At 44.6% G+C, this 27,822-nt stretch overlaps 1 protein-coding gene across 1 annotated transcript in view; it reads left to right on the top strand.

Moving 5' to 3' along the window:
- Window positions 1–18,277, top strand: part of DNAJC1 (DnaJ heat shock protein family (Hsp40) member C1) — a 182,875-nt gene extending 164,598 nt beyond the window's left edge. Inside the window, exons 10-12 of the mRNA XM_070380991.1 lie at window positions 14,223–14,271; window positions 15,528–15,952; window positions 18,069–18,277. Coding sequence (XP_070237092.1) covers window positions 14,223–14,271; window positions 15,528–15,952; window positions 18,069–18,137 — 543 coding nt within the window. The 3' untranslated portion in view covers window positions 18,138–18,277. The remainder of the gene's footprint in view (window positions 1–14,222; window positions 14,272–15,527; window positions 15,953–18,068) is intronic.
- The last annotated feature ends 9,545 nt before the right edge of the window (window positions 18,278–27,822 follow it).

Below are 27,822 nucleotides of genomic sequence, written 5' to 3'. Positions count from 1 at the left end.
GTGAAGCCGGTCAGAAAAACAAATATCGTATAATAACACATATATGTGGAATCCAGAAAAATGGTACAGATGAACCTATTTGCAGGGCAGAAATAGAGACACAGACAGAGAGAACAAGCACGTGGACACAGTGGGGGAAAGAAAGGGTGGGACAGATTGGGAGATTAGGATTTTACACATATATACTGCCATATGTAACAGCCAGCCAGTGGGAAGCTACTGTGTGTGTATAGCACAGGGAGCTCAGGTCAGTGCTTTGTAATTACCTAGATGGCTGGGATGGTGGGCAGTGGGGGAGAGTGAGGTCCAGGGAGGAGGGATATATGTAATACAGCTGATTCAGTTTGTTGTACAGCAGAAAGACAACAGTGTAAAGCACTTATACTCCAATAAAAAAATTTCTTAAAAGAAAGAAACCCACTGGTTTATTTTTATTAATATGGGTAACTAATTTTTGACAAAGCCAAGAATATACAATGAGAAAAGGATAGTCTGTTTAATAAATAGTGTTGGGAAACTGGACAGTCACATGTAAAGGATGAAACCAGGCTTCTGTCTTACACCATACACAAAACTAACTCAAGACAGAATAGACTTGAACATGAGACCCAAAACCATAAAACTAGAAGAAAATGTAGGGAATAAGCCCCTTGACATTAGTCTTTGTGTTGATTTTTTGGATTTGACAACAAAAGCAAAGGTAACAAAACCAAAAATAAAAACAAGTGAGACTACATAAAACGAAAAAGCTTCTATTCAGGAAACCATCAACAAAATAAAAATGAAACCTATGGGAGAAAATACCTGCAAACCAGGTATTATTATCCAATAAGGGAGTAACATCAAAATATACAAGGATCTCATAGAAATACAAACCAAAAACCCCAAATAATTCATTTTTAAAATAGGCAAAAGTCCTCAATAGACACTTTTTCCAAAGAGGACCTATCAGTGGCTAACAAGAATATGAAAAGTGTGCAACATCATTAATCATCAAGGCGATGCAGGTCAAAAATATAGTGAGGATCACCTCAAAACCTGTTAGGGTGTCTATTACGGAAAAAATGAGAGAACATGCTGGTGAGGATGTGGAGAAAAGAAAATTCTTGTAGACTTTGGGTGAGAATGTAAACTTGTACAGCCACTATGGAAAACTGTATGAAGGTTCCTCAAGAAATTACAAACAGAACTACCATATGATCCAGCAATCCCACTTCTGGGTATATATCCAAAGGAAACAAAATTGTTATCTCAAAGACATCTGCACTCCCATTTTCTTAGCAACATTATTCACAATAGCTGGTGTATGGAAACAAAGTGTTCTTCAGCTGATGCACGTGTGCACAAAATGTGTTTATACACACACGTACAGGGGAGGAGTATTCAGCCCAAAGTCAAAACTGGTAGAAAAGTTGTAGAAAAGCAGCTGCCAGGACTAGGAGATGGAGATACGGAGAGGTTGGTGAAAAGGTATAAACTTTCAACTACAAGTTGAATAAGGTTTGAGGATCTAATGTATAATATGGTGACTATAGTTGATAACACTGTATTGTATAATTGAAATTTGCTAAATGAGAACTTAAATGTTCTCAAAAAAAACTAATGAAGAGAAATTCTCAGGGAAAAAAAAGCATCAACCATTTTGTGGCACCAGGAGATGCGTTCTTCACAAAGAGGATAGAATACTAAAATAATTGTTGAACCACATAAAATTGGAAAGTTGACCAGTTGTTTTCTTACATGTTTAAATTGCCTTTTTAAGTAGAAGTATGGCCCCTAAATGATTATAGTGATATTTACCATTCATTTCATTATTTAAAACTGAGGATCTGAAAGACTCAGATTATATTAGCTATTTTTTTTGTGTGGTATGGATAGTCCATATTGTGATTTATGCAGATAGTCCCCGACTTACAATGGTTCAGCTGGACTATTTTTCAACTTTATGATAGTGCAAAAGCAATAACCTTTAGTAGAAACTATACTTTGAATTTTGACTTTTGGTCTTTTCCCAGGCTGGTGATATGCAGGACAGTACTCCCATAATGCTGGCTAGTGGCAGTGAAGTGATTATGAGTAAACAACTGATACACTTACAACCACTTGCCGTACAGTATTCAATAAATTACATGAGATATAAAATACTTTATTATAAAATAGTCTTTGTGTTAGATGATTTTGTCCAGTTTTAGGCTAATGTAAGTGTTCAGAGTATGTTTACGTGAAGTGTTAGTTGTTCAGTCATGTGTGACTTTGTGACCCCATGGACTGTAGCCCACCAGGCTCCTCTGTCCACTGAGTTCTCCAGGCAAGAATACTGGAGTGGGTTGCCATGCCCCTTCTCCAGGGGATCTCTCTGACCCAGGGATCAAACCTGGGTCTCCTACATTGCAGGCGGTTTCTTTACTATCTGGCCAAAAGCTTTGGTGTTCACATTCAGTAGGTTAGGTGTAGTAAAAACATTTTCAATGTATCCTTCACAGATCACTGCCTTGTTGTGGTGAAGGGGCTTGTGCAACTCAATGAAGCTATGAGCCATGCCGTGTAGGGCCACCCAAGACAGATGGGTCATAGCGGAGAGTTCTGACAAAACGTGATCCACTAAAGCCTTTGACTGTGTGGATCATAACAAATTGTGGAAAAAAGCTCTTAAGAGATGGGAATACCAGACCATCTTACGTGTCTCCTGAGAAACCTGTATGTGGGTCAAGAAGCAACAGTTAGACCCCTGTATGGAACAACTGATTGGTTCAAGACTGAAAAAGGAGTATGACAGGGCTGTCTGCTGTCACCCTGTCTGTTTAACCTATATGCTGAGCACATCATCAGAAATGCTGGGCTGGAGGAGTTACAAGCTAGAATCAAGATAGGCGGGAGAAACATCAACAACCTCAGATATGCGGATGATACCACTCTAATGGCAGAAAGTGAAGAGGAACTAAAGAGCCTCTTGATAAGGGTGAAAGAGGAGACTGAAAGAGTCGACTTAAAACTAATATTAAAAAAAACAAGATCATGGCATCCAGCCCCATTACTTCATAGCAAATAGAAGGGGAAAAGGTGGAAGCATTGAGAGATTTCCTCTTCTTCAGCTCTAAAATCATTGCAGATGGTGACTGCAGTCATGAAATCAGAAGGTGATTGCTTCTTGGGAGGAACACTATGACAAACCCAGACAATGTGTTGAAAAGCAGACATTACTCTGCCGACAAAGATCTATATAGTCAAGGCTGTGGTTTTCCCAGTGGTCATTTACAGTTGTGAGCTGGACCATAAAGGCGGCAGAGCACCAAAGAATGGATGCCTTCAAACTGTGGTGCTGGAGAAGACTCCTGAAAGTCCGTAGGACAGCACAGAGATCAAACCAGTCAGTCTTAAGGGAAATCAACCCTGAATACTTGTCAGAAGGACTGATGCTGAAGATGAAGCTCCAGTATTTTGGTCATCTGATACAAACCGCCAACTCACTGGAAAAGTCCCTGATGCTGGGAAAGATTGAGGGCAGGAGGAGAAGAGGGCATCAGAGGATGAGATGGCTGGATGGCATCACTGATGCAATGGACATGAAACTGGGCAAACTTCGGGAGATGGTGAGGGAGGGGGAGGCCTGGTGTGCTGCAGTCCATGGGGTCGCAAAGAGATGGACACAGCTGGGTGACTAAACAACAAGAAGCCCAGTGTAAGTCAAGAAGACCTATGCTGTATTCAGAATTCTCTGTCAGTACAAGGAGTAGCTAATCACATATTCTTAAAACCAACACATGGATAATAACTTCTTCGGGAGGAGTCTTTCTGGAGTCATAACAAATACCCAATATTACCTCAGAAACCATCCCTTCAAAGGAACCACAATTTGATTTGATTTCTTTGTGGAGTAATTTATGCCCTCATGCATTTTGTAGAAAACAGAGCTTCAGCCAGCAATTAATGGACTTGATTGTGGTCAGGTAAAGAGAGGAAGAGAGTCCTACAAATACTACTAGACAAGCATCCCAAGATGACTGGGCATCATGCCACACCTACCAGAGGAACAACATCAGAGCCTAATGCTGTAGGGGCAGAGGGCAATAGGCCTCACTAAGGTAATCTAGCCATCCACTACAATAACATGCAAACAAAACAAATCTTCACTGGGGAAGGGTGTGGTGAGGGGAAGTCACTAACCAGAATTGCTGCAATATATTATCCAAAAGTTCAGTTTTGAACAAAAATAATGAGTCATGAAAAGACAGGAAAATATGACCCACACATTAGAATAGAACGCAACAGAAACTGCCCTGGAAGAGTAACCAAAGGGGACTTTCCTGATTGTCCAGTGGCTAAGACTCTGAGCTCCCAAGGCAGGGGGTCAGGGTTCAATCCTTGGTCAGGGAACTAGATCCTTTATGTTGCAACTAAGAGTTCACATGTCACAACTAAAAGACTAAAGATCTTATATGCTGCAACTAAGATTTGACACAGCCAAATAAATAAACACTTAAAAAAAAAGTGACCAAATATATGATTTCACAGAAAAAGACCTCAAAATAACACTTGTAAATGTGTGAGATATAAATTAGTTTTTAGAATAATAAAAGAACCAGCAGAAATTCAAGTATAATAATTACAATTCTAAAAATTCACTAGAGATGCTCCACAGTAGATTTAAACTGACAGAGGAAAGAATTAGCGAACTTGAAGATAGGCCAGTAGAGAAATTCAAGCTGAGGGACAGAGGGAAAAACAAAAGAACAGTGAACAGAGCCTCAGAGAAAACATCAACATATGCATAATGGGAGTTAGGAGAGAAAGGAGGGAAAAAAATCCAAAGAGTGTGTGGGTGAACACTTTCCAAGTTTATTGAAAAATGCTAACCTAAATACATCAGGAAACTCAGTAATTCTGAGTAGGATAAGCTCAAGAATGTCAACAAAAGATGCATCATAATAAAAATGCAGAAAGTCAAAATAAGGAGAAAATCTTGAAGGCAGCAAGAAAGAAATGACTTGTGACTTAGAAGGGAAACCCCTCCCCATAAGATTAACGGCTTTCTTCTCAACATAAACCATGAAGGCCAGGATGCAGTAGAATAACATATTCAGAGTACTCAAGAAAAACTTGCTGACCAGAAATCCTACATCCAGCAAAGCTATTTATCAAAAAAAGCAAAAAAACTTTTCAGTGTAAACAAAAACTGAAGTTCTTCAATCTGAAAGCAAGTGACCCCAGATGGTAATTTGAATCTACCTGAAAAAGAGCACCAGGAAAGGTAATTAGGTAATTATAAAAAAACAGTATAAATACATGTTTTCTCCTTAACTGATTTAGAAAGCAGTTGTAAATAACAGATACATGCTATTCTCAGGTCTGTAACATATAGAAAAGTAATATTTGTATAATATATTTACCAACGAGAGCACAAAGGATGTGAGTGGGAGCAAAGCTGTATGGGCTGAGTGAACCACTACAGAAAGTAAAGTAGTAATTTTAAAAGTATTACTAGATTTGTAACATGAATAGATACAGTATATATAATGGACACACTACAGTACGGGGTAAAGAGAACAGAGCTTATAGCAGTAATGTTTCTATATATCCCTGAATTAAGGCAGTATAAATCTGAAGCTGACTGTCATAAGTTAAGATGTATATGGTAAACTCTCAAGCAACAAAAAAAAAAAAATAAAGTACAGTTAAAAAAAAAAAAAGCTACATTAGAAAATATTCACTTATGCAAAAGAAAGCAATAATAGAGGAACAAAAAAAGACATTAAAAGTTAAATTCAACTATATCAATAATAACATTAAATGTAAATGGATTAAATAATCCAGTCAAGAGAGAGTTTTTCAGAGAGGATTAAAAAAAAGTCATGATTCATCCCTGTGTGGTTTACAGGAGACACACTTTAGATTCACAGAAATAAAAGGAAGGAAAAAATATCATGCAAACAGCACCTTAATAAAGCTGGAGTGGCTATACTAATATTAAATACACTTCAAAACAAGAAATAATTGTACAGATAAAAAAGAACATTTTATAATAATTAAAAGGCCAATCCAAGAAAATATAAGTTATAAGCATGTGCATCTAATAGCAGAGCACCAAAGTACATTTAGCAAAAACAGATAAATGAAAACAGAAACAGGTGATTCAACAATAAAAGTTGGAAACTTCAGTGCCCCCTTCTTTCAATAATGGAGAAAACAAACCAGACAGAAGGTCAACAAGATTCTAATGATACGATAAATCAGGTAGACCTAACAGACATCTATATAACACTTTATCCAACAACAACAGAAAATAAATTCTTCCAGTAAATATGAAACATATTCTAAGACAGACAATGTGCTCAGTATAAGTTTAAAAGGACAGAAGTAATATAAAGTATACTCTCTGATCCCAAAGGAATGAGACTGGAAATAAGTAGCAGGGAAAAAATAGGGAAAAGCAATAAATATGTCTAAATTAAACCTCAGACTATTAAATAGCAAATTAATCAAAGACAAAATCCCAGGAATTCCCTGTCAGTCCAGTGGTTAGGACCCTGAGCTTTCACTTCTGGGGGCCTGGGTTCAATCCCTGGTCAGGGAGGGTCCTGCAAACCATGTGGCACAGCCAAAAGTAAAAGAAGAAAAGATACCGCAAGGGGAATCAAAATTCTTAAAGATAAATGGAAATGAAGACACAGTACACGTAGTTTTAAGGAATGCATATAATGAAGTTAATAGAAATTTATAAATGTCTTTATTAAGAAAGAAGAAAGATCTCAAACCAATAATTCAAACTACCACCTTTAAACACTAGGAAAACAACAACCTATACTTAAAGCAAGCAGAAGGAAAGAAATAAGAAAAAAGAAAAAATAGACCAGAAGTTAATGAAATAGACTAGAGACTGGAAAAGTAGAGAAAAGTCAATGAATCCAAAAGCTGATTCTTGGAAAATATTAATAAGATTGACAGTCATTTAACTAGACTGACAAAAAAAGAAAAAACATTAACAGAATCAAAATGAAAAAAGATAGCTCTTCTAACAGAAATACAAAGGGACTGTAAAGGAATACTGTGAAATGTAGGCCTAGAGTCTGGATACCTATTTCTCTTAATAGCTATCAATGAAAATGGACAAATTCCCAGAAAGACATAAACTACTAGAACTGAATTAAGAAGAAATAGAAAAGCAAAAGAGACCTATAACAATTGAAGAGACTGAATCAGTAACTTAATTAAAAAAAAAACAAAAACTATTCACAAAGAAAAGTCCAGGCCCATATGGCTTCACTGCTGAATTTTACCAAACATTTAAAGAAGAATACCAAAACTTCACAAACCTTCCCAAAAATAGAAGAGGGGGAATACTTCCCAAAGCATTTTATTAAGCCAGTATTACCCTAATAGCAAACCAAAGACATGAGAAGAAAACTACAGACTAGTATTTCATGTGAAGATGGATATAAAACTTCTCAACAAAATATAGCACACTGAATCCAGAAACTAATAAAAATAATTATGTACCCTAATCAAGTGGGATTTCTAAGAATGCAAAGTTGATTCAATATCTGAAAATCAATAAATGTAAATTCATCATCAGTTCATAGATCTTCCCTGTAGCTCAGATGGTAAAGAATCTGCCTGCAATGCAGGAGACCTGGGTTCGATCCCTGGGTCAGGAAGATCCTCTGGAGAAGGGAACGGCAATCCACTCCAGTATTCTTGCCTGGAGAATCCCATGGATAGAGGAGCCTGACTGGCTACAGTTCATGGGGTTGCAAAGAGTCGGACACAACTGAGTGACTAACACACACACACACACAATCAGTTGAGGTCAGTCAGTTCATGGGGTTGCAAAGAGTCGGACACGACTGAGTGACTAACACACACACACACACACACACACACACAATCAGTTGAGGTCAGTCACTCAGTCGCTCAGTCGTGTCTGACTCTCTGACCCCATGGACTGCAGCCCTCCAGGCTTCCCTGTCCATCACCAACTCCTGAAGCTTGCTTAAGCTCATATCCATCAAATCAGTGATGCCATCCAACCATCTCATCCTCTGTTGTCCCCTTCTCCTGCCTTCAATCCTTCCCAGCATCAGGGTCTTTTCCAATGAGTCAGTTCTTTGCATTAGGTGGCCAAAATATTGGAGTTTCAGCTTCAGCATCAGTCCTTCCAAATGAATATTCAGGACTGATTTCTTTTAGGATTGACTGGTTTGAACTGCTTGCTGCCCAAGGGACTCTCAAGGGTCTTCTCCAACACCACAGTTCAAAAGCATCAGTTCTTCAATGCTCAGCTTTCTTTATAGTCCAACTCTCACATCCATACATGACTACTGGAAAAACCATAGCTTTGACTAGATGGGCCTTTGTCAGCAAAGTAAAGTCTCAGCTTTTTAATATGCTGTTTGTCATAGCTTTTCTTCCAAGATCTTTTAATTTCATGGCTGCAGTCAAAATCACCATCTGCAGTGATTTTGGAGCCCAAGAAAATAAAGTCTCTCACTGTTTGCCATAAAGTCTCCCTGTCTATTTGCCATGAAATGATGGGACTGGATGCCATGATCATATTTCTTTGAATGCTGAGTTTTAACCCAGCTTTTTCACTTTCCTCTTTTACTTTCACTAAGAGGCTCTTCAGTTCCTCTTCACTTTCTGCCATAAGCATGGTGTCATCTGCATATCTGAGGTTATTGATATTTCTCCCAGCAATCTTGATTCCAGCTTGTGCTTCTTCCAGCCCAGAATTTCACATAATGTACTCTGCATATAAGTTAAATAAGCTGGGTGACAATATACAGCCTTATAGTGTACTCCTTTCCCAATCTGGAACCAGTCTGTTGTTCCATGTCCAGTTCTAACTATTGCTTCTTGACCTGCATACAGATTTCTCAGGAGGCAGGTAAGGTGGTCTGGTATTCCTATCTCCTTATGAATTTTCCATTTTGTTGTGATCCACAGAGTCAAAGGCTAATTCATCATAAAATCATATCATCCCTGGTGGCTCAGATGGTAAAGAATCTGCCTGCAATTCAGGAGACCCTGATTCAATCCCTAGGTTGGGAAGATACCCTGGAGAAGGGAATGGCAACCCACTCCAGTATTCTTGCCTGGAAAATTCCATGGACAGAAGAGCCTGGCAGGCTACAGTCCATGGGGTTGCAAAGAGTTGGGTACAACTCAGCAACTAACACTTTCACTTTACTTTCATCATATTAATAGAATAAAAAATAAGATTATCTTAGCAGAAGCATCTTACAAAATCCAACACTCCTGCATGATAAAACAACAAATTAGGAATAAGTGGGAAGTGCCTCAACCCAATAAAGAAGATCTACTAAAAACTTCAGTTAAAAGCATGCTTACTGGTGAGACAGAGGATGTTTTCCTACTAAGATCAAGAATAAGACAAGGATGTCTGCCCTCACCACTTCTATTCAAAATTTATGAGGTTCTAGCCAGAGCAGTTAGGTGAGAAAAGTAAGACTAAAAAGGAAGAAGGAAACTGCCCTTGTTTGCTGATAACATGATTTTATACATACAAAATGCTAAGTAATTAACTAAAAAACCAATGGAACTAATAAAATTCATCAAGATTTCAGGAAACATAAATGTACAAATATACTTTATGAACAATCTGAAAATGAAATTAAGAAAATAATTTCATTCATAATAGCATCAAACAATAAAATAGGAATAAACTTAACAAAAAGAAGTACACACTTCAAAAACTAGAAAACATTGTTGAAAGAAATTGAAGATCAAAACAAATGGAAAATTATCTTCTTTTCGTGGATCAGAAAATTTAACATTGTTATTTAAGGCTGCTATTCCCTAAATGTCAGAGCTAAAACTATAAAACTATTGTGTTGGCAAAAAAGTTGTTTTTTTTTTTTTCCCATGACATCTTACAGAAGAAATCAAACGAACATTTTGGCCAACCCAATCTTAGAAGAAAATAGGAGGCTAAGTCATGACCTTGGATTCAGCAAAAGTATTCTTGGATGGGCCAACCAAAGTCCAAGCAATGTGCATATCATCAAAATTAAAAACGTTTATGGTTCACAGGACACCACTAAGAACCTGAAAAGACAACCTACACAATGGGAGAAAATACTTGCAAATCCTTTATTTGATAAAGTACTTATATCCAGAATATAAAAAGAACCAACCCATACAACTCAATAATAAAGACAAATCTGGGGCTTCCCTGGCGGTTCAGTGGTTAAGACTCCTGAGTTCCCACTGCAGGGTGTGTGGGTTCAGTCTCTAGTTGGGGAACTAGGAAACCACATGCCACATAGCACATTAAAAAAAAAAAAAAAAAACCCTTACCCAAATAAAAAAGGAAAAAAGGATCTGAACAGACATTTCTCCAAAGAAAATATACAAATAGCCAATAAACATGAAAAAAAGTGTTCGGTATCTCTCATCATCTGGGAGATGCAAATCAAAACCACAGGATACCACTGTATACCCACTAAGATGTGGAATAATACAACAAAATTGGATTATGAGTTTTAGGAGGGATGTAGAGAAATCAGAAGCCTCATATACTGCCGATGGGAATGTAAAATGGTGCAGCCATATTGGAAAGCAGTAGGGCAGTTCCTCAAAAAGTTAGACATAGAGTTACCACATGACACAGCAGTTCTACTGCGAGGTACATACTGTCCACCCACAAAAAGAAAAAAGACAAACGAAAACATATGCCCACACAAAAATTTATACACAAATGTTTATAGCAGCATTATTTATAACAGCCAGAAGATAGAAATAAATGTTTATCAACTGATAAAGGCATAAACAAAACGTGGTGTATCCACAATGGAATGCTACTCCCCAATAAAAAGAAATGAAGTAATGATATATGCTACAACTTGGATGAACCTGGAAAACATCACCTTAAGGGAAAGAAGCCAGCCACCAAAATGCACATATGATTCCACTCGTATGGAAGTCCAGGATAGAGAAATCTACAGATCCTCAAATCCACAGGTCTGTAGAATCTCTACAGGGATTCATAGTTGCTTACTGCTTGATGAGAAATGGGGTGGGATGAGGAGGATGGAGAATGATAGCTAATTGGTATAGGGGTTCTTTTTGAAGTGATAAAAATGTTCTAAAATTGGTCATGATGATGGCTGCACGTATCTGAATATGCTGAAAACCACTGAATTATACACTTTAAGTGGATGAACTGTATAGTCTGTGAATTATATCTCAGTTAAGCTGAAAAAAGTCTTCGTGTACTGTTGGAGAATAATCTCCAAAATATTTTGTTAAATAAGTTGCAGGAGTTTAAAAAAAAGAGTTATTCCATATCCTATATGTAGGTTGTGTATCCTGTAGTTACATAAATCCATAAATATGTTAAAATTCACAGAACTGTACAACAAAAGAAAAGGTAATTTTATCGTATGATGATGTAAAAACATAAAATCTTTAAAAATACAGTAGAATTGAGAGAGGCGAGATATTGTCACCAGAGTTGGTAGTTCTGGTGGTGGACATTGGGAGAAGCTTCAAGAAGAAGTTATACTTGCAAGTACCTTGAAGGATGGTTTGGCTCTGGACAGATATTTAAGGAGAGGTTTGCTAAAGAAAAGAAAATAATTTCAGACAAATGTTAACAATGTCTAAGAGTACAGGGTAGGGAATTTCTTTTTTTTTTTTTAATTGGAGTATAATTCCTTTACAGTGTTGTTAGCAGGGTGGGGAATTTGTGACCATCTGGAGAGCATTAAGATAGCTCAGTGGTTAAAGAAAAAAAAAATCCACCTGCTAACGCAGGACACACAGATTCAGTTCCTTGGTTGAGAAGATCCCCTGGATCTTTCCACTGTGGGATCTTCCCACTCCAGATTTCTTGTCTGGGAAATCCTTTGGACAGAGAGGAGCCTGGCGGGCTACCGTCCACAGGGCTGCAAATAGTCAGACGTGACTTAGCAACTAAACAACAAAAGGGAGCATTAATTGTTCAACAGGATGCATACAGGAAAGAAAATAGATTGTGGATTTCCCTGTGTGTCAGGTTAAGAATTAAACACTTTGTTGTATGGTCACTGGTGAGCCATCAGAGGTACTTGATGAGAACTCAGCCTTAGGGATATTATTCCATAGAACTGCTAACAAGTAAGTTTAGACCAGTTAGAAGGCTGTAATACTAATTTAGTTAGAGAATAGTTAGAAGGCTGTAATACTAATTTAGTTAGAGAATGAAGGGCTAATACAGGTGATAGAGACCTGAGATGGGAACAGATGGAACCAATATTGTGAAGAATGTGGAACTGGCTGGAGAGGAAGAAAAAAGCCCCCAAAATTGGCCCTTCGATTTTGAGCCTATGTGACTGGGATGATAATACTGTTAGGAAAAGGAAGGAAAAGCAGAGAAGTCGATGAGTTTAGGTTGGAATTTGTTTAGTTTGAGGAGCTAAGAGATCTCTAAGCAAGGGACTTAATGGCAATTAGACAGGGAAGCCCGTGGTATGGTCAGCACCACACCCACAGATTAAACCAACCTTGCATGGAAAATATTTGGGGGTAAAAATCTAGAAAGTTCCAAAAGGCAAAACATGAATTTGCATCACACTGGCAACTATTTACACAGCATTTAGATTGTATTAGGTACTGTAAGTGATCTAGAGATGATTCAAAATATACAAGAAGATATCGTAGGTTATATAAAATGTGAGAAAGATATATGGTGATACAATCAGAATTTTGAGTTGGGAAAGCTGGAAGTCAGGGAAGCTTACATTGGATAACCTTAAGTTTTTTTCCCATAAAATAAGCAAGGTCATTCATAGAGTGGAAAGTAGGGGATAGAATTAAAGAGTGTTTCTAAGCAGCTTTAAATATTTTCTCTAATTCTGCCCTTTGTATGAATGAAAAACAAATGATCCACATCAATTATAATAGGTAATATTTACTGAGCCTTTAACATCTGCTAGGTATCATGCTAAGAGCTTATTTCAAACTTAAAACATCCCTAACAGACAAAAGGTATTAGCAGTTTTATCCACATATTACAGAGGGTAATACATGAGACAGACAAAGGATGGAAATAGCTCAAGGTTACCCAGCTAATCAGAGGTGGAACCGACCGAATATAGGATCTAACTATGAGCTGGTCATAGGATATTTTCTGAGGTTTTACTTTCAAATTTCTTTAAAGCAATGAAATATTGGTTCAAGAATTTACGTGGATTAAGGGGAACAGAATACAAAGTATGTATTCCATGTATACAATGGAATGTAACCTCAATAAAGTTAATAAATGGAGAGAGGATGGCTTGTTTAGTTAATGCACTGAGGCAGATAACTATCCATTTTAATTTTTGTATTTAATGTTGATCTCATGTTTAAAGTATATATATAGCAGCAACCAGAGCAGTGGTAGGGCTGAGATGGACTCAGGGGCACAGGGAAAACGTTCTAGGGTAACAGGAATGTTCTATAATTCGATTAGAATGTTGGCTACATGTTTTGGTCAAAATTCATTGAAATGTACACTTAAAGTCTGTACATTCCACTCTGTAAATTTTATAGCAGTTTTAAAAAGGGAAATCTATAGACCTCTAAGACATCATTAAATTAAAAAAAAAAAACTATTCTGAAAAGAAAAAAGCAAACTGTAAGGTGAGACATACAATATAATACCATTTGTTTGTAAGAAAGGGAATAATTCTTTCTGTGGATCACTCACGTATGTATGTAAACGTCTTATGGTTCTTGGGTCAAACTGCCCTACTCCACCAAGCGGTCCTCCCCCAGGATCAGTCTTAGTGCCCTCAGGGTTTCTGGGGTGCAAGGACAGACTCTTACATTAGCTTCAGAGTAAATCTCTCCACTGTTCATAATGCTCATTGGTATAATAGTCTCCAGTGAAGAAACATACTCTTTCAGGAAGCTGTCCCTAAAAAACATGATGTGTTTGTATAATGATTTTGAAAACTAGTACATCTTCAGAAGCACCCTTGTATAAGGGGGCTGAATGGGCTGAGTTCTTGTCCTGACTCTGCCACTTGATTAAACTGATATTTTGGAGCAACTCCTCTAATCTCTCTGGGCTTCAATTTTCTTTTGGTTAGAAAGAATGGACTGAGCTGATGCCTGAGGGTCCATCCAGGTCTAAGATTCAATAAGCTCTGTTCCTTCACATGGATCTTGTATGAAATAGGTCACCTCACCTACAATAAACATGTGGAAAGTCAGCTTTTCTCTTTTATATTTTGAAACAGGTGACAACCAAAGCCAAGCAACTGAAGGATTCAGTTACTTGCTCCCCAGGTGAGTCAGCACCCACTCCATCCCAGTAACCTCAAGCCATGTCTTCAAAATAACCCTCATTTCACAACTGCTTAAAAAATGATGGTGTTTAATAGTTGCGCCCAATGGACTCTACCAGTTGTCTCTCTGAAAAGGGTCCGTTTACAATCACCCACCAGCCAATCCAGCCCTGCACACACAGTGGTGCTAAGATGTACTTAAATAAGTTTGAGGAGCTGTAGAAACCTTGTTGTTCTTTAGTATGGGAGAAGCTGGGGGCAGGGGACACATGGGAAAGCCAGTCTGTACGGTTTTTCCACACTGACCACAGTTGCCACCGCACACACAGAGCATCCTTGAGAACAGATCAAGCAGTTTCCCCAAGAATCTGTGTTTTTCAGAATCCATTTTCTCAAAGACTAAATGGAATTAGAGCCCCATACTGTTTGCTTGAAACCAGGAAGTGCGCCTTCAACCTTCCAACTCTACTTAAATACAGGTCCCTGTACTCGATGTAACCAGCCAGCAACCAGCAAACCCTGAGATCTGGAAACGTCTCCCTGGGGAGGACAGGGCGTGGATGCTAAGGACTCAGGGGGGAGGGCATTCCCGATTGCTTTCCCACCAGGACAGCTGTTGGTCTGGCATGAAGGCAGGGACCGGCTAACAGCGTTCTGTGAAAGATGCTCCCCTCCAAGACGGTGTCCAGAAACATGCTCTTGAAAAGGCAGCGAGGAGTTTGGTGGGCCGTGGACAGGTCTTTCTAAAGAGTAGGAGGGGTCAGGAGTATGTGAGGAGGGCAGGAAAGGCGTGGTTGAACATTTGCGGGTTCTCTGAGGTGACGCCTGTGGGTGGCGGTGGCGCAGGGCCCCAGGCAGTCAGCGAGCCCAGTGAAGGGTCTGACACAGTCTGCTGACACTCGTGGAGTTAGCAGCAACCCTGGGTCCTGAAGAACATCCTTCCTAACCTAGAAAGTAGGCGGTTAGTCCTTGCACTTCCTCTGATCACAGCGGACTCTGGAGGCCCCTGTTCCTTAGAGTGGTGGAGGGACCACGGCCCGGAATCAGACAGAGAGTTCGGATCCCAGCTCTGCTGCTGCTGAGGCTGATGTCCCTCCCTGTACAACTGCGGTAGTGATGGCTATCCTTGTAGAATACTGGGAACGTTCAGTAAAATACACGCAAAATGCCCCACCACTGTCTGCTGTGGCGGCCACACCACCGCGGCTCTTGTTCCCTGAACCGACCTTGCCTCTCCCCATGTGTCCCTCCACACAGGGATGGTCAGGCTCTCGGAACTCAAATCCACAGCTCAGAACCCCAGGCCCACCAGGCCCACCGCAGCCTTGCAGGACAGCATCATCACCCAGCGGGAAGAGGCCCAGTCGGCCACGGAGGAGGAGGAGGAAGCGGCCGAGCTGGGGGCAGAGGCCGCGGAGGAGAGCCGGCCGCGGAGGCGGAGGCCGGCCCGGCCCCTCGAGCCGGAGGAGCGGGTCCGGGGGAAGAGGCAGAAAGACTTCGACCTGTCAGAGCAGCGCGAGTCCAGTGACGAGGAGAGCCAGCAGAGAGAGCGCCCGCGAGCCTCAGAGGAGCCCTGGACTCAGAACCAACAGAAGCTTCTGGAACTAGCGTTACAGCAGTACCCGAGGGGATCCTCTGACCGCTGGGACAAGATAGCCAAGTGTGTCCCGTCCAAGAGCAAGGTGGGTGACGCCCGGAAGGCAGGCCTCTGGGGGCTCCAGACACAGGGAAGTGGCTTGTGGCTGCACCCGACCGTCCCTCATCTCACGCCTCCTCCTGTCCTTTCTATCCAACCCATCCTTCTCCTGCCAGCTGCCTTCCAGTAGGCTGCCTCTGACAGTGTGTGAATCTGTGCACTCGACTGAGCATAAATGAGGTCGAGAGTCTAAGTGTCATCATTACACCGACCAGTTACTTTTTCCTCATTGAAAACCCCATGCACAGAACATTAAGTTCCCTATGACAGTGCTGCCAACCTTCTGGAGCCTTCGTTCTGCCAGTAGGGGCTAGGCCGGGGGAGGGACTGACAGGTGGACACCAGGACCAGGATCCAGCTTGTCCCTGCAGCGCTGTCCGCCCCGTTTACAGCTCCTTAAACACGTCTGCAGAGGGTTCCCAGACACCAGCTCAGGGAGTGGGCTGCCCCTGTGGAGAAGCAGGCCCCACCCGACGCCGGCTTCAGCGCTGACAGTGCGGAGCCGCCCATGTGATCTCAACTTTGGCCCTCCCTGACACACACAGTCTCCTGGGCTTCTTTCCTCGTACCCACACCCTTTGAGACACCAGGAACACTGAGAAATCAAAAGAGCCAATCTCTGCTGCCTTCTGTGCCCACCACTCAGAAGCCTGTGGGCACACTGATGTTCATTTACACTTTTTTTTAAATTGAAATTCAGTGTTGGGAAATCTAGCTTATGGCCACGGATGTCCCCATGTGTATAGGTCTAGTTTATCTTCTTTAAAATAATGAAGTTAATAATTCCTGAGGAGAGAAATAAACCATTAGCTGTTTAAGAAACACAGCTCCTTCCCAGCCCCTCTGACTGATTTGCCGGAAGAAATGATTCTCCCTGAATTCCTCTAGCACTTGTGAGTACACAGGTATTTACAGGTAGGATGAACTGACAATGGGTTAAAATGAAGGAGCTGCAACCATGGATTCCTAGAGGTGGGATGCTCAAACTCACTGCCTTGGGGGTTTGGAAACCTTCCTGTTTCAGGGAGGAAGGTCCTGCAAGGGTTCCTTCCCTTTAAGCCTGACATCAGAACGAGGTCCAGGGGAGGTTCAGCCACCCCTGCTGGCTCGCTGCCCCTGGGTGACTCCCCGGAAGTGGCCCACAAGCCACTGGGTGACTGGGGCCTGAGAGAGGAGCCAGGCCCCTGGCGCTGCCCCGGCAGGCCTGCTGCTCAGAGCCCAGAGCTCCCGCATCCTCCAGTGGAGCTCTGGGCCGCTGAGTACCACATCTCACGCTTGGCTCTGCCAGGGGCAGAAGAGTTAGGAAAAGGCTGATGTTTTAGGCAGGTAGTCCTTGGGGAGAAGGCAATGGCACCCCACTCCAGTAATCTTGCCTGGAAAATCCCATGGACGGAGAAGCCTGGTAGCCTGCAGTTCATGGGGTCGCCAAGAGTCGGACACGACTGAGTGACTTCACTTTCACTTTTCACTTTCACGCATTGGAGAAGGAAATGGCAACCCACTCCAGTGTTCTTGCCTGGAGAATACCAGGGACGGCGGAGCCTGGTGGGCTGCCGTCTATGGGGTCGCACAGAGTCGGACACGACTGAAGCAACTTAGCAGCAGCAGCAGTCCTTGGGGATGCAGAAGAGGCACCTGTTAGATGTTTCTCTCAGAACGCTGCTAAAGCCAAAACCCCTTGTCCCGGGCAGCTGATAAAGTCATTTACAGCAGACCACAAACCAGTGACCTGGTTTCCCACATGACCTTAAGTTAGTGAAGGGTTACGGTGCCTCCAGGGTGTTTCTGAGCAGAAACAGAGATGGTTCTGGAAAGTACCCTGTGATACACAAGGGAGCAGCGAGGCCGCTCCGTGCTTCATCAGGGTCCTCACCCCAAGGAGTGGCAGCCACAGGCAGCTGGGTCTTAAGCTGCCAGTTCTGCAGCCTGAGGGGCTGGAAGACCAGCCGGTGCTGGGACGCGTCCAGGGAGAGCAGAGCATGTTCCCCGGGAGGTCCAGGCCGACAGGACAGCCCTTGGTCAGGACTGGGCATGGCGGGCTAACCCCACAAGGGGCACGCTGATTGTAACTGTCACCCCACCACCTCTTTCTCTCTCTCCAGGAAGACTGTATCGCTAGATACAAGCTGCTGGTTGAACTGGTTCAAAAGAAAAAACAAGCTAGAAGCTGAATCCTCTGGAAGATGTTGTTTACCTCCATTTTCCAAAAGGATTATTTTTTAAATCTTATGCAGAAATTTACATTTTGTACCTCAGTATTTCTATACGTCATGTGCCTTAGTGAAAAAAAAAATTAAAAATCTAAAATAAACGTTGTGCTACATTGTTTAAACATATTGTGTTAACAGAAAAACAGATTTGGGTATTTTATAAATTATTTTCTCTCTCATCACTGCAAAGCTTAATTTCCTGGGGACAAACAGAATAGTGCTTTTCTAACAGTCAGGTGAATACATGAAGGAGCATGAGTGAACTAATGTGGAATTAAAACATAGTGTTTCTTTGACCAAAGAGCACACCAGTTGAGTAGTAGCAGGATGCTGGTGTTTTGGGAAGAAAAAAACCTGGTTGGTATATTGAGCTAGCTAGTAGTAATGTGGGGTTATCTTAACTCTATGTATTAATATGTAGATTAATATATGTAATTATATAAAATATGGATACATTATATGTATCTAAAAAAAAGTCTAGATGCACACGGACATAGGTAATAAACTGTGATTTGCAGAAATACATCCCCAACTATAGAATTTCCAGAGAACACATAGGCAAGGTTTTTAGGATCTGATGACTTTGGGTCCCACTTTTCAATATCCAAGTTAAAAATCACTATTTTGTGCTGTTAATTTTGAATGAACCGTCACCATCAGCTGTGCACTCCTTTTTAAATATGTCATTTGCTCAGGACTTGGAAATAGTTTGCTAAAGTACAAACTGCCTAAACTTGAAAACCATTAAGATCACCAGGACACATTTCAGGGAGGTGCTCTGATAAAATATCCATACAGACATGGTTTTTCTCTAATGATTGAAGTGAGGTTCCCAGAGCAGGCTCAGGTGGCACTGGCTCTGTAACCTTCTAGCCTGAGCAGGACACACGTGGCCCCAGGTCAGCCCGCCTCTGATGCTGTGAGGGACCAGACCACTCGAGACGTCAAGAAGAGCAGTGGAGAAAACAGCTCCAGGTCGTTGTTTCCACGAACTGAGTCCTCGGGCAACAGCCCTTGAGTCTCATCTGGGGTGGGGGTGGGGTGGGGGGGCACCTTGCCTGCAGGTCAGGAGCCTGTCACGGTGGCACCAGGGCCAACAGTTTCTGCCCCAGGACTTTCTCCTGGAGCCAGTGGGGCTGTGAGGTTGTGACTGCATTCAGTGAGGGACAAGCCCTGCTCCCTGTTCATATGGGGTGTCTCAGTGAAAAAGTTGATTCACAGAGGGAACCATGAAGGGACGGTCCTAGTAGCTTGCCAGGCCCTGGGTCCATTCTGTCTCTGGTCCAGCATCAGCCTGTCTTTCACACAGCTTGCCTGTCCAGCTGTGACATTCTGTATCACGACCACCCTTTTCACTTATGGTGCTTTAAACTGGGTCTCTGTTACATGTATCCCCAAATCCCATTACAAGGTTTCTGGGCTTCCAGTGTTGGGAGAGCCCCACACGGGCCCAGCGATGCCTTAAGAGGTACAGTTCAAGATAAAAGGTCCTAATTTGCCTACATCGTTATCTTCTGCACACTCATTAAGGAGGTGTCCCAGCATGGTTTGTCCTGACTGCCCCTGCCACCAGCCCCTCTAAAACCAGAAAGCGGCCCTTTCTGCATGGCCGGTCCTATTCAGGGGACACAGAGTGGCTAGTTTTGTTGAGGTAGGACCAGTGGGCCTGGTGGGGAGGGTTCACGAGCATAGCAGGACACAGGAGACCCATGGGTACTTCCAAAGGAGGTTTCTGACAGGTCATGTGGGGACCAGGCCTGGCCTCCCTGCCCTTCCTGACTCCCAAGGAATCCCTCCCCAAACCCATCCCCTCAAAGCCCCAGCTTGTGATCTCTGTCTACTCACACCTCCAAGGCCAAGCTGTGTGACATGATCAGTGCCTTGTTTTACCTCTTTGTCTCAACTCCTTGTCTAGAAAAATAGAGACTAATGGTGGCTGCAACACAGGTTGTTAAGATGACAGTCTGGCTTGTTGAAAACAATAAATGTTCTTTTTCTATCTGACCATCCGGACTTCCTGTTGCTATCATTTTCAGTGGCTGCTGACACGCGTGACAGGGCTGACAGGCCACCAGCCGGTCACATGCTCACTTGGCCTGTCATGGGTGGGAATCTTGGGCTTGTGTGGATTCTTGGGGGTCTGGGAACCCTACCACATGGTATGCACAACCTTTTCCTTTTGGATGTGTGGTCCATATCTTTCACTAGGTGCCCCTGAAGGGTTTCTCACCCAGAAAGGTTAACTCTAGCCTCTGCTAGTGTGTTTACTCTAATGATATCCATGGAGGACCCACATGGTACAAGAACCGCCCCCAGACTTGGCCTCTGACAAAAGAGGTCCAGGACTTTACCTGGGAGCTCCATCCCACTCAGACCCCGGCAGAGGGATGGGCAGCAGGTATCCGCTCTGTGCAGTACTTGCAAAGCACTGGCCTGGCCCCGGCATACCCCCCAGCTGCAACCCCAGCCCCACGGGCTTCAGGGTCTTGCCCCCATCCTCCCAGAAGCCTGAGCCTTTTCTCCTAGAGTGATTTTCATTTATTTCCTCCACCGGGGCAAGGGCTTATGGTTCTGTTGTGTACACCAGTGACAGCGCCGGTTTTCAAGTCCCGTCTCACGTTGTGTGTGTGCTCACCAAGCCCCTGCTGTTGGAGCAGGTTCCCACCAGAGCCAGCGCTGCTGAGGCCAGGTGCTGTCACCTGGCACGTGGACCGGCAGGGCTGGCTGCTTTCCTGACTGCGCCTGACGATGCTTCCTCACTGAGACTCCAGGCGGATGACGGGTTTTTCTGTGACACTTACCATGGGAACCACCTAGAAGTCTCAAGCTCTTGTCTCCTTGATTGACCCACGAGTGCCTGGCCAACATCCTGGCCCCACAAGACGAGCTCTGTCTCGACTGGAATACTGCTGCCCATAGGCCAAGTCTTCCCCTGAGCTCCCTTCTCACAGTTTTTGAAAAATCATAAGCAGCGTTCCTGGTCAATGTTCTGGATGGCTTAAAATTGCCTCTTGCCTCTTGGTATGTGCCAGCCCCACCCCCACAGCAAGTCCACCCACCCCCTTGAAAGTGGAGAAGGAACCCCTTTAAAATAGGAACCACTTCAGCCCCTTACACTTACAGCCAGGCTGCAGTTGTTTGCTTCAGCAGTTACATTTTTTCCTAAATCTTAAAGGGCACAGTTTAAATTGTGACGTTCTGTACTCACGGGATAACTGCGTGTCCCAAGCAGCCAGGGACGGCCCCAGTTTGAGCTGGGTCCTCCCTGGACCCAGTTCAGAGCGCACCTCACATGGTCACCTCTGTGAGGTCCGAGAGGTCCCGCCTCACCCCTACCTCATGAGCGCGCAGCTTCTGCATTTGTTTTGCCCAGTTTGGGCTGAGAAAGCTGGAGGACAGAGGGCACGTGAGCCCTGGCGCCCCCTAGGACACGGCCGCCTGCGTGGGAACCATCCCGATGGGGTCTCCTGCCGCCAGGCGGGCCCCCTTGCTCCCCGCTCACCTCCCCGCCACCCCCACCGGCCCCTTCAGCTGCTTGCCGCAGGCCCCCCCCTCCCCGCCGGCCGCCTGTGCCTCCACCTGTAGCTCGGATCACAGCGCGGCCTGGAAGCCACCCCACTGTCTTGGCAGGAGTCCCAGCCTCCTGTTTGAGTAAACTGCTTGGCCTTCAGCCTTCGACTTTATTCACCAGGGAGCTAAATTAACACGCTGTAAAACTGAGCGGCTGCGATTATTTTCCTCTGGTCTGGGGGAAAAAAGAATGGCTTCGTGTAGAACAGAAAAAGGGAAACCACTTTAGCAATCAGTTCCCCAGGGGGAAGCTACCAGTGTTTCAAAGAGCCGTGTCCAAAGAGCACCGCGGCCCGGTCCCCCGCCGGAAGTGGGGTGAGCAGGCAGCTCCTCCCCCTCACTGGGTGCCCCGCCACTCTGACACCCCGGCCCCAGCCTCGGCAGGGACCCTCGAGCCCCGCTCCCTTCCTCATGTTTCCCATGTCCTCCCACTCCAGAAAGGAAAAGACACCAAATTCTTCTGCAGGGAAAGTTGACTGCTCATCTCTTGCCTGCTCATCTCTTGCCGTCACCACCTGTCAGAAGCCAGAAGCTCACTGTCCCCTGGATTACTTCAGGAGTTTAACTCGATTAAGCCCATCTTTGATTAGTACAGTTTAAAAAGAAATCCTGCTTTTACAGATGAAATGGACAAAGATATGAGAGGGTTATCTTTTTAAATGAAGTATAGCGAATTTACAATGTTGTGTTACTTTCTGGTGGCACAGCAAACTGATTCAGTTATATATATATATATATATAAACCTTTTCATATTCTTTTCCATTATGGTTTATTGCAGGATAGTGAACATAGTTCTCTGCACTACACAGTAGGATCTTGTTTATTTTATATATAGTCATTTGAATCTCAAACTCCTAATTGATCCCTCCCCATGCCCTTCCCTTTTGGTAACCAGAAGCTTATTTTCCATGTCTGAGGGAGTCATCTTTTTATTTTGTCTGTCCTAAGTTACAAAGGAAAACGAACAATCATGTTTTCTGTTACTCAAAAAGAAATGTTTTGTAGAATTTAAGATAAAATATCAAATTATTTATCCCAAATTATCTTGGTTCCAATCTGTCTTACAAAGGAGGATGTTCCTGCAGTGACAGATAGATGCCTCCAGACTACCTGACCCCAGCTGGTCTCCTGTTTTAAAAGGCTTGGCATAGGAAACCCCGATGGAATTCTCCTCTTTGGCTGCACTGAGATCTATCCGATTATGTTAACACTGGAGTAGAAGCACTGGAAGTGGACTCTTGCCTGAGGCTGTCTTTCCGTACAGGAGAGAGGAGGGTTCTGGCCTGGGGTGGGACAGGATCTCTGTGCCAATGAACCCAAACATGCTTTAATCCTGGGACCAGTCAGCTCCAAACCACCACCCCACCTCCCCGCTCAGCACCAGTGCCTGGAGCAGAGAAATCCGCTGTCTGCAGTGGGCTGAGCAGCACGGGTTGGGGAGAGAGGACTGACAGGGCCGCTTCCTCCAGGAGCAGAGCCTGGGGCGAGGAGGGGCCGCCCAACACCTCCTTCCTGGTCTCAGCTTGGACACTGACAACAAACCAGAACCAGAGGTGCAGAGATGGAGGACCGTTCTGAGGGAGGAGTTAAACACGGGTCATAGATCAGAAGAAAGAACTTCCAAGAACTCGAGAAGCACAAAGCTGAGAGTGCTGCAGGCGGGAGGGCCAGTGTTTATGAGGTCACGGACCTGGCCGTGGAGCTGCTCTCAGTCCCCAATAAAACCCAAGACCGAGTACCGAGGCCTGCAATCAAAGTGTCAAAGGTTCACACTGCGGTGAACAAGGCCACCTGATCTGCAGCTCGGAGGCCAGTTCTTGGAACAGCAGCAAGGCCCATGGCGGGGACCAGGTCTTCGCCAGTCTGGGCAGCTGCACGGCTTTCCCCAGAGCCAGTAAAGGAGGAGAACTCGGCGGGGCGGGGTGGGGGGAGGGGTGCGGGTGGTGGCGGCAGAGGGCCCAGAGAGGGCGGGAGGGGAAGCGGCCGGAGGGCGCATCAGGTTGTTCCTGGGGCTCCTGGAGCACCCAGGGCCAAGCCCCACTCCACCTTCACGGGCGGCCACACCCCACCAAAAGTTTGCAAAGACACTGTGCACCTTAGTTTTTCACAGACCAACACACACACGTGTATACACACACACACGTTCAGCTGCGGAAACACCTGTCCGTACTTGCTTCGGGAGAACTAGCAAGATCACTGCGGCAGAGCAGTGGTGGTGCCAAAAATGTAAAATCTCCTAATTAATCCGTCTGCTTGTTCAGTGAGCCAAGTGAGAAACAGCAGATGCATCAATCACAATTTGAGGAAAACCAAATTAACTCCATCAGCAAAAAAGTGAATGTCTTGCTGTAAACTTCAGAAGGACTGGCACAGCCGGAACGCGTTCACAGCCGCCAACCGCAAGGTGCCTTCTTGCGTCTCGGGCCTCTGCTGCCTGGCCGCATGACCCATCCTGTCAGCTGCCCCTCACGCCACCCAAACTTCTTCCAGTCACGTCACCACACACCTTTGGTAACTACTGGATCCAGGAGGCGTTTTCACCAAGAGCTGATTTCAAGTTGGATCTTCAGTCCTGATGACCAGCAGTGTCACCTTTCAATTTTCTGCAGCTTCAAGTTTTTACAGAATGAAATGGGTGTAAATTCAAGAAAACAGGGAGCCTTCCAGGCTCCTCCTCAGATCCTGTGCAGGGGCTTCATCTCCCACCTGCCTTATTGAATCTCGCGGACCCCAAAGGCCTGCCTCCAGCGCTCCCTCCTCGCAGCTGTCACCCACACCGTCTGCATTGGCCCGATGGGGACAGCCTTCCTGTGCCCCGAGTCCCGGAGCACCGTCCTCTCCGCCCCTCTGGGTTCCCTCCCTGGAAACCAGAGGTTATAAGACCTCCAACAGAACTGAGACAGGCATCTTCAGTCCGGAACCGGGATGGAGTCTGTTCATTCCTTGCCCCTAAAAGCCTCTGCTTGGTGGAAACACCCTGCTCTTTCTTGCCCATTCTATTCAGGGGGTCACCCCCCAAGGGACCCAAACATGCCTTTCTTCCCCACCCTCCACATGATTTCAAAGGAACCTTCAAAACAGTTTCCAGTCCCAGGGAGACAGGCCTGGGACCCTTTGCTGCAATGTTTCCACCTGGACACACCTCTCCTCCAGCAACAAAATATAAAGAAAGTGTATGGGACTAAAAATGAGTGTGTGCATGAGCAGTTAGGACAAATTCTGGACCCCAAAGATACAAAGAGACCAAAAAACCCAACTGCCACTTTTGAAGAACCAGGAACAAAAACAGGGTGCCTGAAGCAAAAGAAGAGTATTATGCATGTCCCCTGCACACACCACCATTTAAGGGGTTGGCAAACCATGTAAATCACCCCTCTAGCCTGACCCCTGGACATACCCCTAGTCTCACCCCATGTGAGAAACAAGCTCACGCCACCTCAGTGAGGGAGCAAGGGAACCTGTTGTTTGTCCCTCCCCCACCCTCCTACAGAGGGGCCCCAGTAAAGCCTCACCTGTATTTCCTGTCTGGCCTCTGATCAATTTCTAATGATTAAGGAAGCCAAGAACTCTGGTCCGTAACATCAGGACAGTTTTTTGGTGCCGTCGGGCTGCTAAGGAGAGAGTGACAAATTCCAAGGCCCTGCGCTCAGAGGTCTCGGGGTGGGGGGGGGGGGGCGTCCTCGCCGGCGCCCACTGGGGAAGGGCGAGTGGGAGATGTCCCAGCTGCTGCCTGGGAATTAATGCAAAGCCAAGTCTTGCAATTGTTTGAAAAGCGGTCATGATAACTTGTCACTTAAAAAATGTATTAACCCTAACACCTAACAGTGTTACTTACCAGCACCTGGAGGTGGATGTACACGCTAGGGAACACTGGCAGTTTGTCTCTTCCCCAGTTCTGCGTCCTTGCGGGGCGCCAGGCCCAGAGCAGCCAGGGGTCTGGGGTCAGAGAGGGGCCACAGCCTCAAGGCTGTCCTGGCACCAGAGGCTCTGCCTCCAAGCACAAACTTGCCAAGCCTGAACTGTAACCAAAGACAGCTCACAAATCACAGAAGTCCTTATTGAACTTACAGGATTGTCAACATTCACTTATCAGTAAGAAGGAGACATTTCCTTTGATGCCAATAATAAGGTGAGGGATGGGACTGTAAGTGGAGTACAGTTGGCATGAATTCCTAACAAGGTAAAATTACTTGAAAAATCTAATGGCTTCCCAATGTTTGCTAAAGTTCACAACTATTTCATTTGGAAAAGCCTACTTTAATGTATAGCAAAACTTGGCATCATCAATGTATATTTCATTTTCACTGAGTAAATTTATGGTTAATGGTATTTGTCTCATTGAAGAGTTTTCACATTCGAAACACAAGTCCATCCCCTACTTTTAAAAGCAGAGTTCCATTTAGTTGTAAGGCACTTCTGCCTACAATGCCAAGGGCTCTGCACTGCCTTGGGGAGCATCCTGAGTCAGTGGTTATCTCGTCTTCTGACTGGCTGACAGAGAGCTTAAGAAAACAGCATGGAGACTTGTTTTCTGGGCACTCATGCCCAATGCCTGCTCTTGACCCCATGAGCGAGCACACCTGCACAGAAGTCTCGATGGGAACCAGCCCACAGAACCCCGTGTCCAAGCAGAGCACCCTTTCCCAAGGGTCTGTGATGGGCAATAAGCAGCAGGTGCTCAGAAACTTCCCAGAATGAAACTCAACAACAGGGAAGCAGGGAGCAGCAGCCAGGTGCATGCCATTGGCGGGGGTGGAATTAGGCTCCCAGAACCTCAGGTAAGTTAGAAAAGTGACTAAAGCAAGGAGAATCACACCAAGACAAAAAACTACACGTATATATAAGTATATAAATGAAAGTGTAAGTATATAAATGAAGTATATATTTCATTTCTTATACAAAAAAAAAAAAAGGTGCGTGGCCAGTGATGTTTCGTTTAGAGTCAATGACTCAGAGTGAAAACCAAGGAGGTTGCCAATGAGCTCCTGTCTTCAGTCTTGGGAGAGACAAGACTTTCCAGAATCTGATAATTATTTTCCAATTGTGTACCAGAAACCTAAAATGTGCTCCTTAATAAAGTGAAAAGTCTAACCGGTTTTCCTTGGTCATTCAACACTTAACAACCAGGACCCAATTACACAGACCAGCATACTCTACACAGATCAGTATACTGTGGTTCTGTAAGTCTGGGATAAAGGCTGACCATCCGCAAGGACCACAGGTGATTCTGATGCTCACTGAGAGCTCGCAACCATGACTTTCTCTTTAACTTAAATGCCTCTGGTTAAAGCTAACTGTGTTTAAAAAAAAAAAAACTCACTTTTTACCAAGTACGAATACAGCTTTACTGATGTGCCTTCCTGTCTTCTCCACTGTGGTCATTGCCTCCTCTCTGCACCGGTGGTTTGAGGGGCGCTCTGTCTCACCTAACAGCAGGCTGCAGGCTGGTTTGCTCTCCACGCTGCATGGAGTCTACTCCTGAGTTTCAACAACCCCAAGATGCAACCGCACCGACAACAGAGCACGAAGCACCCAGAGGCTCCTGGAACCAACCGACACCAAGGGCACCAGGGCGTCAGGAGCTCTATCTTCTCCAAAGAAGACGGACGTCAACAAGCAGGTGACACAAGGCCTTCTGACCTCACTGGCCTCACAAAAGGACGCCCCTAAAAAACCCTAGACCTGGCGGGAAGGGGTTGAGGCTGAAGCTCCGTCCACACTACTGGCCTTAATTAGTAAATTGAGTAACAAAGTGCAGCCCCTGCCTCAGGGCCAGCACAGCGCCACCCAGAGGCACCCTGAGCCTCCGAGGGTCCCTAGGTGGATATCCAGCACCATGGGATGCTTCACAGGAACGCCTACTCCAGCTCCACCTCCTCAGCAGCAGGGGAATCTGAGGGCCTCAATGCCTCGTCCGCTGTGGCGGAGACGGCACCGGGGCTAACAGCCTCGGCAAAACTGAAGTCCTACCTGCAGACTCCAGGGAGCAGTCGCTCTCGGCGGCGAATCTCACCAGTGATGAAGGGCAGGGAGCCTGACGCCGGCACTGGAGTGAGTTTCCCGCCGCTCAGGCCG

The sequence above is a fragment of the Bos mutus genome, chromosome 13 (assembly GCF_027580195.1).
Source record: "Bos mutus isolate GX-2022 chromosome 13, NWIPB_WYAK_1.1, whole genome shotgun sequence".
In the NCBI taxonomy this organism is placed as follows: domain Eukaryota; kingdom Metazoa; phylum Chordata; class Mammalia; order Artiodactyla; family Bovidae; genus Bos; species Bos mutus.
Note: the sequence above shows the minus strand (reverse complement) of the source record. Positions and strands in the feature narration are given on the sequence as shown.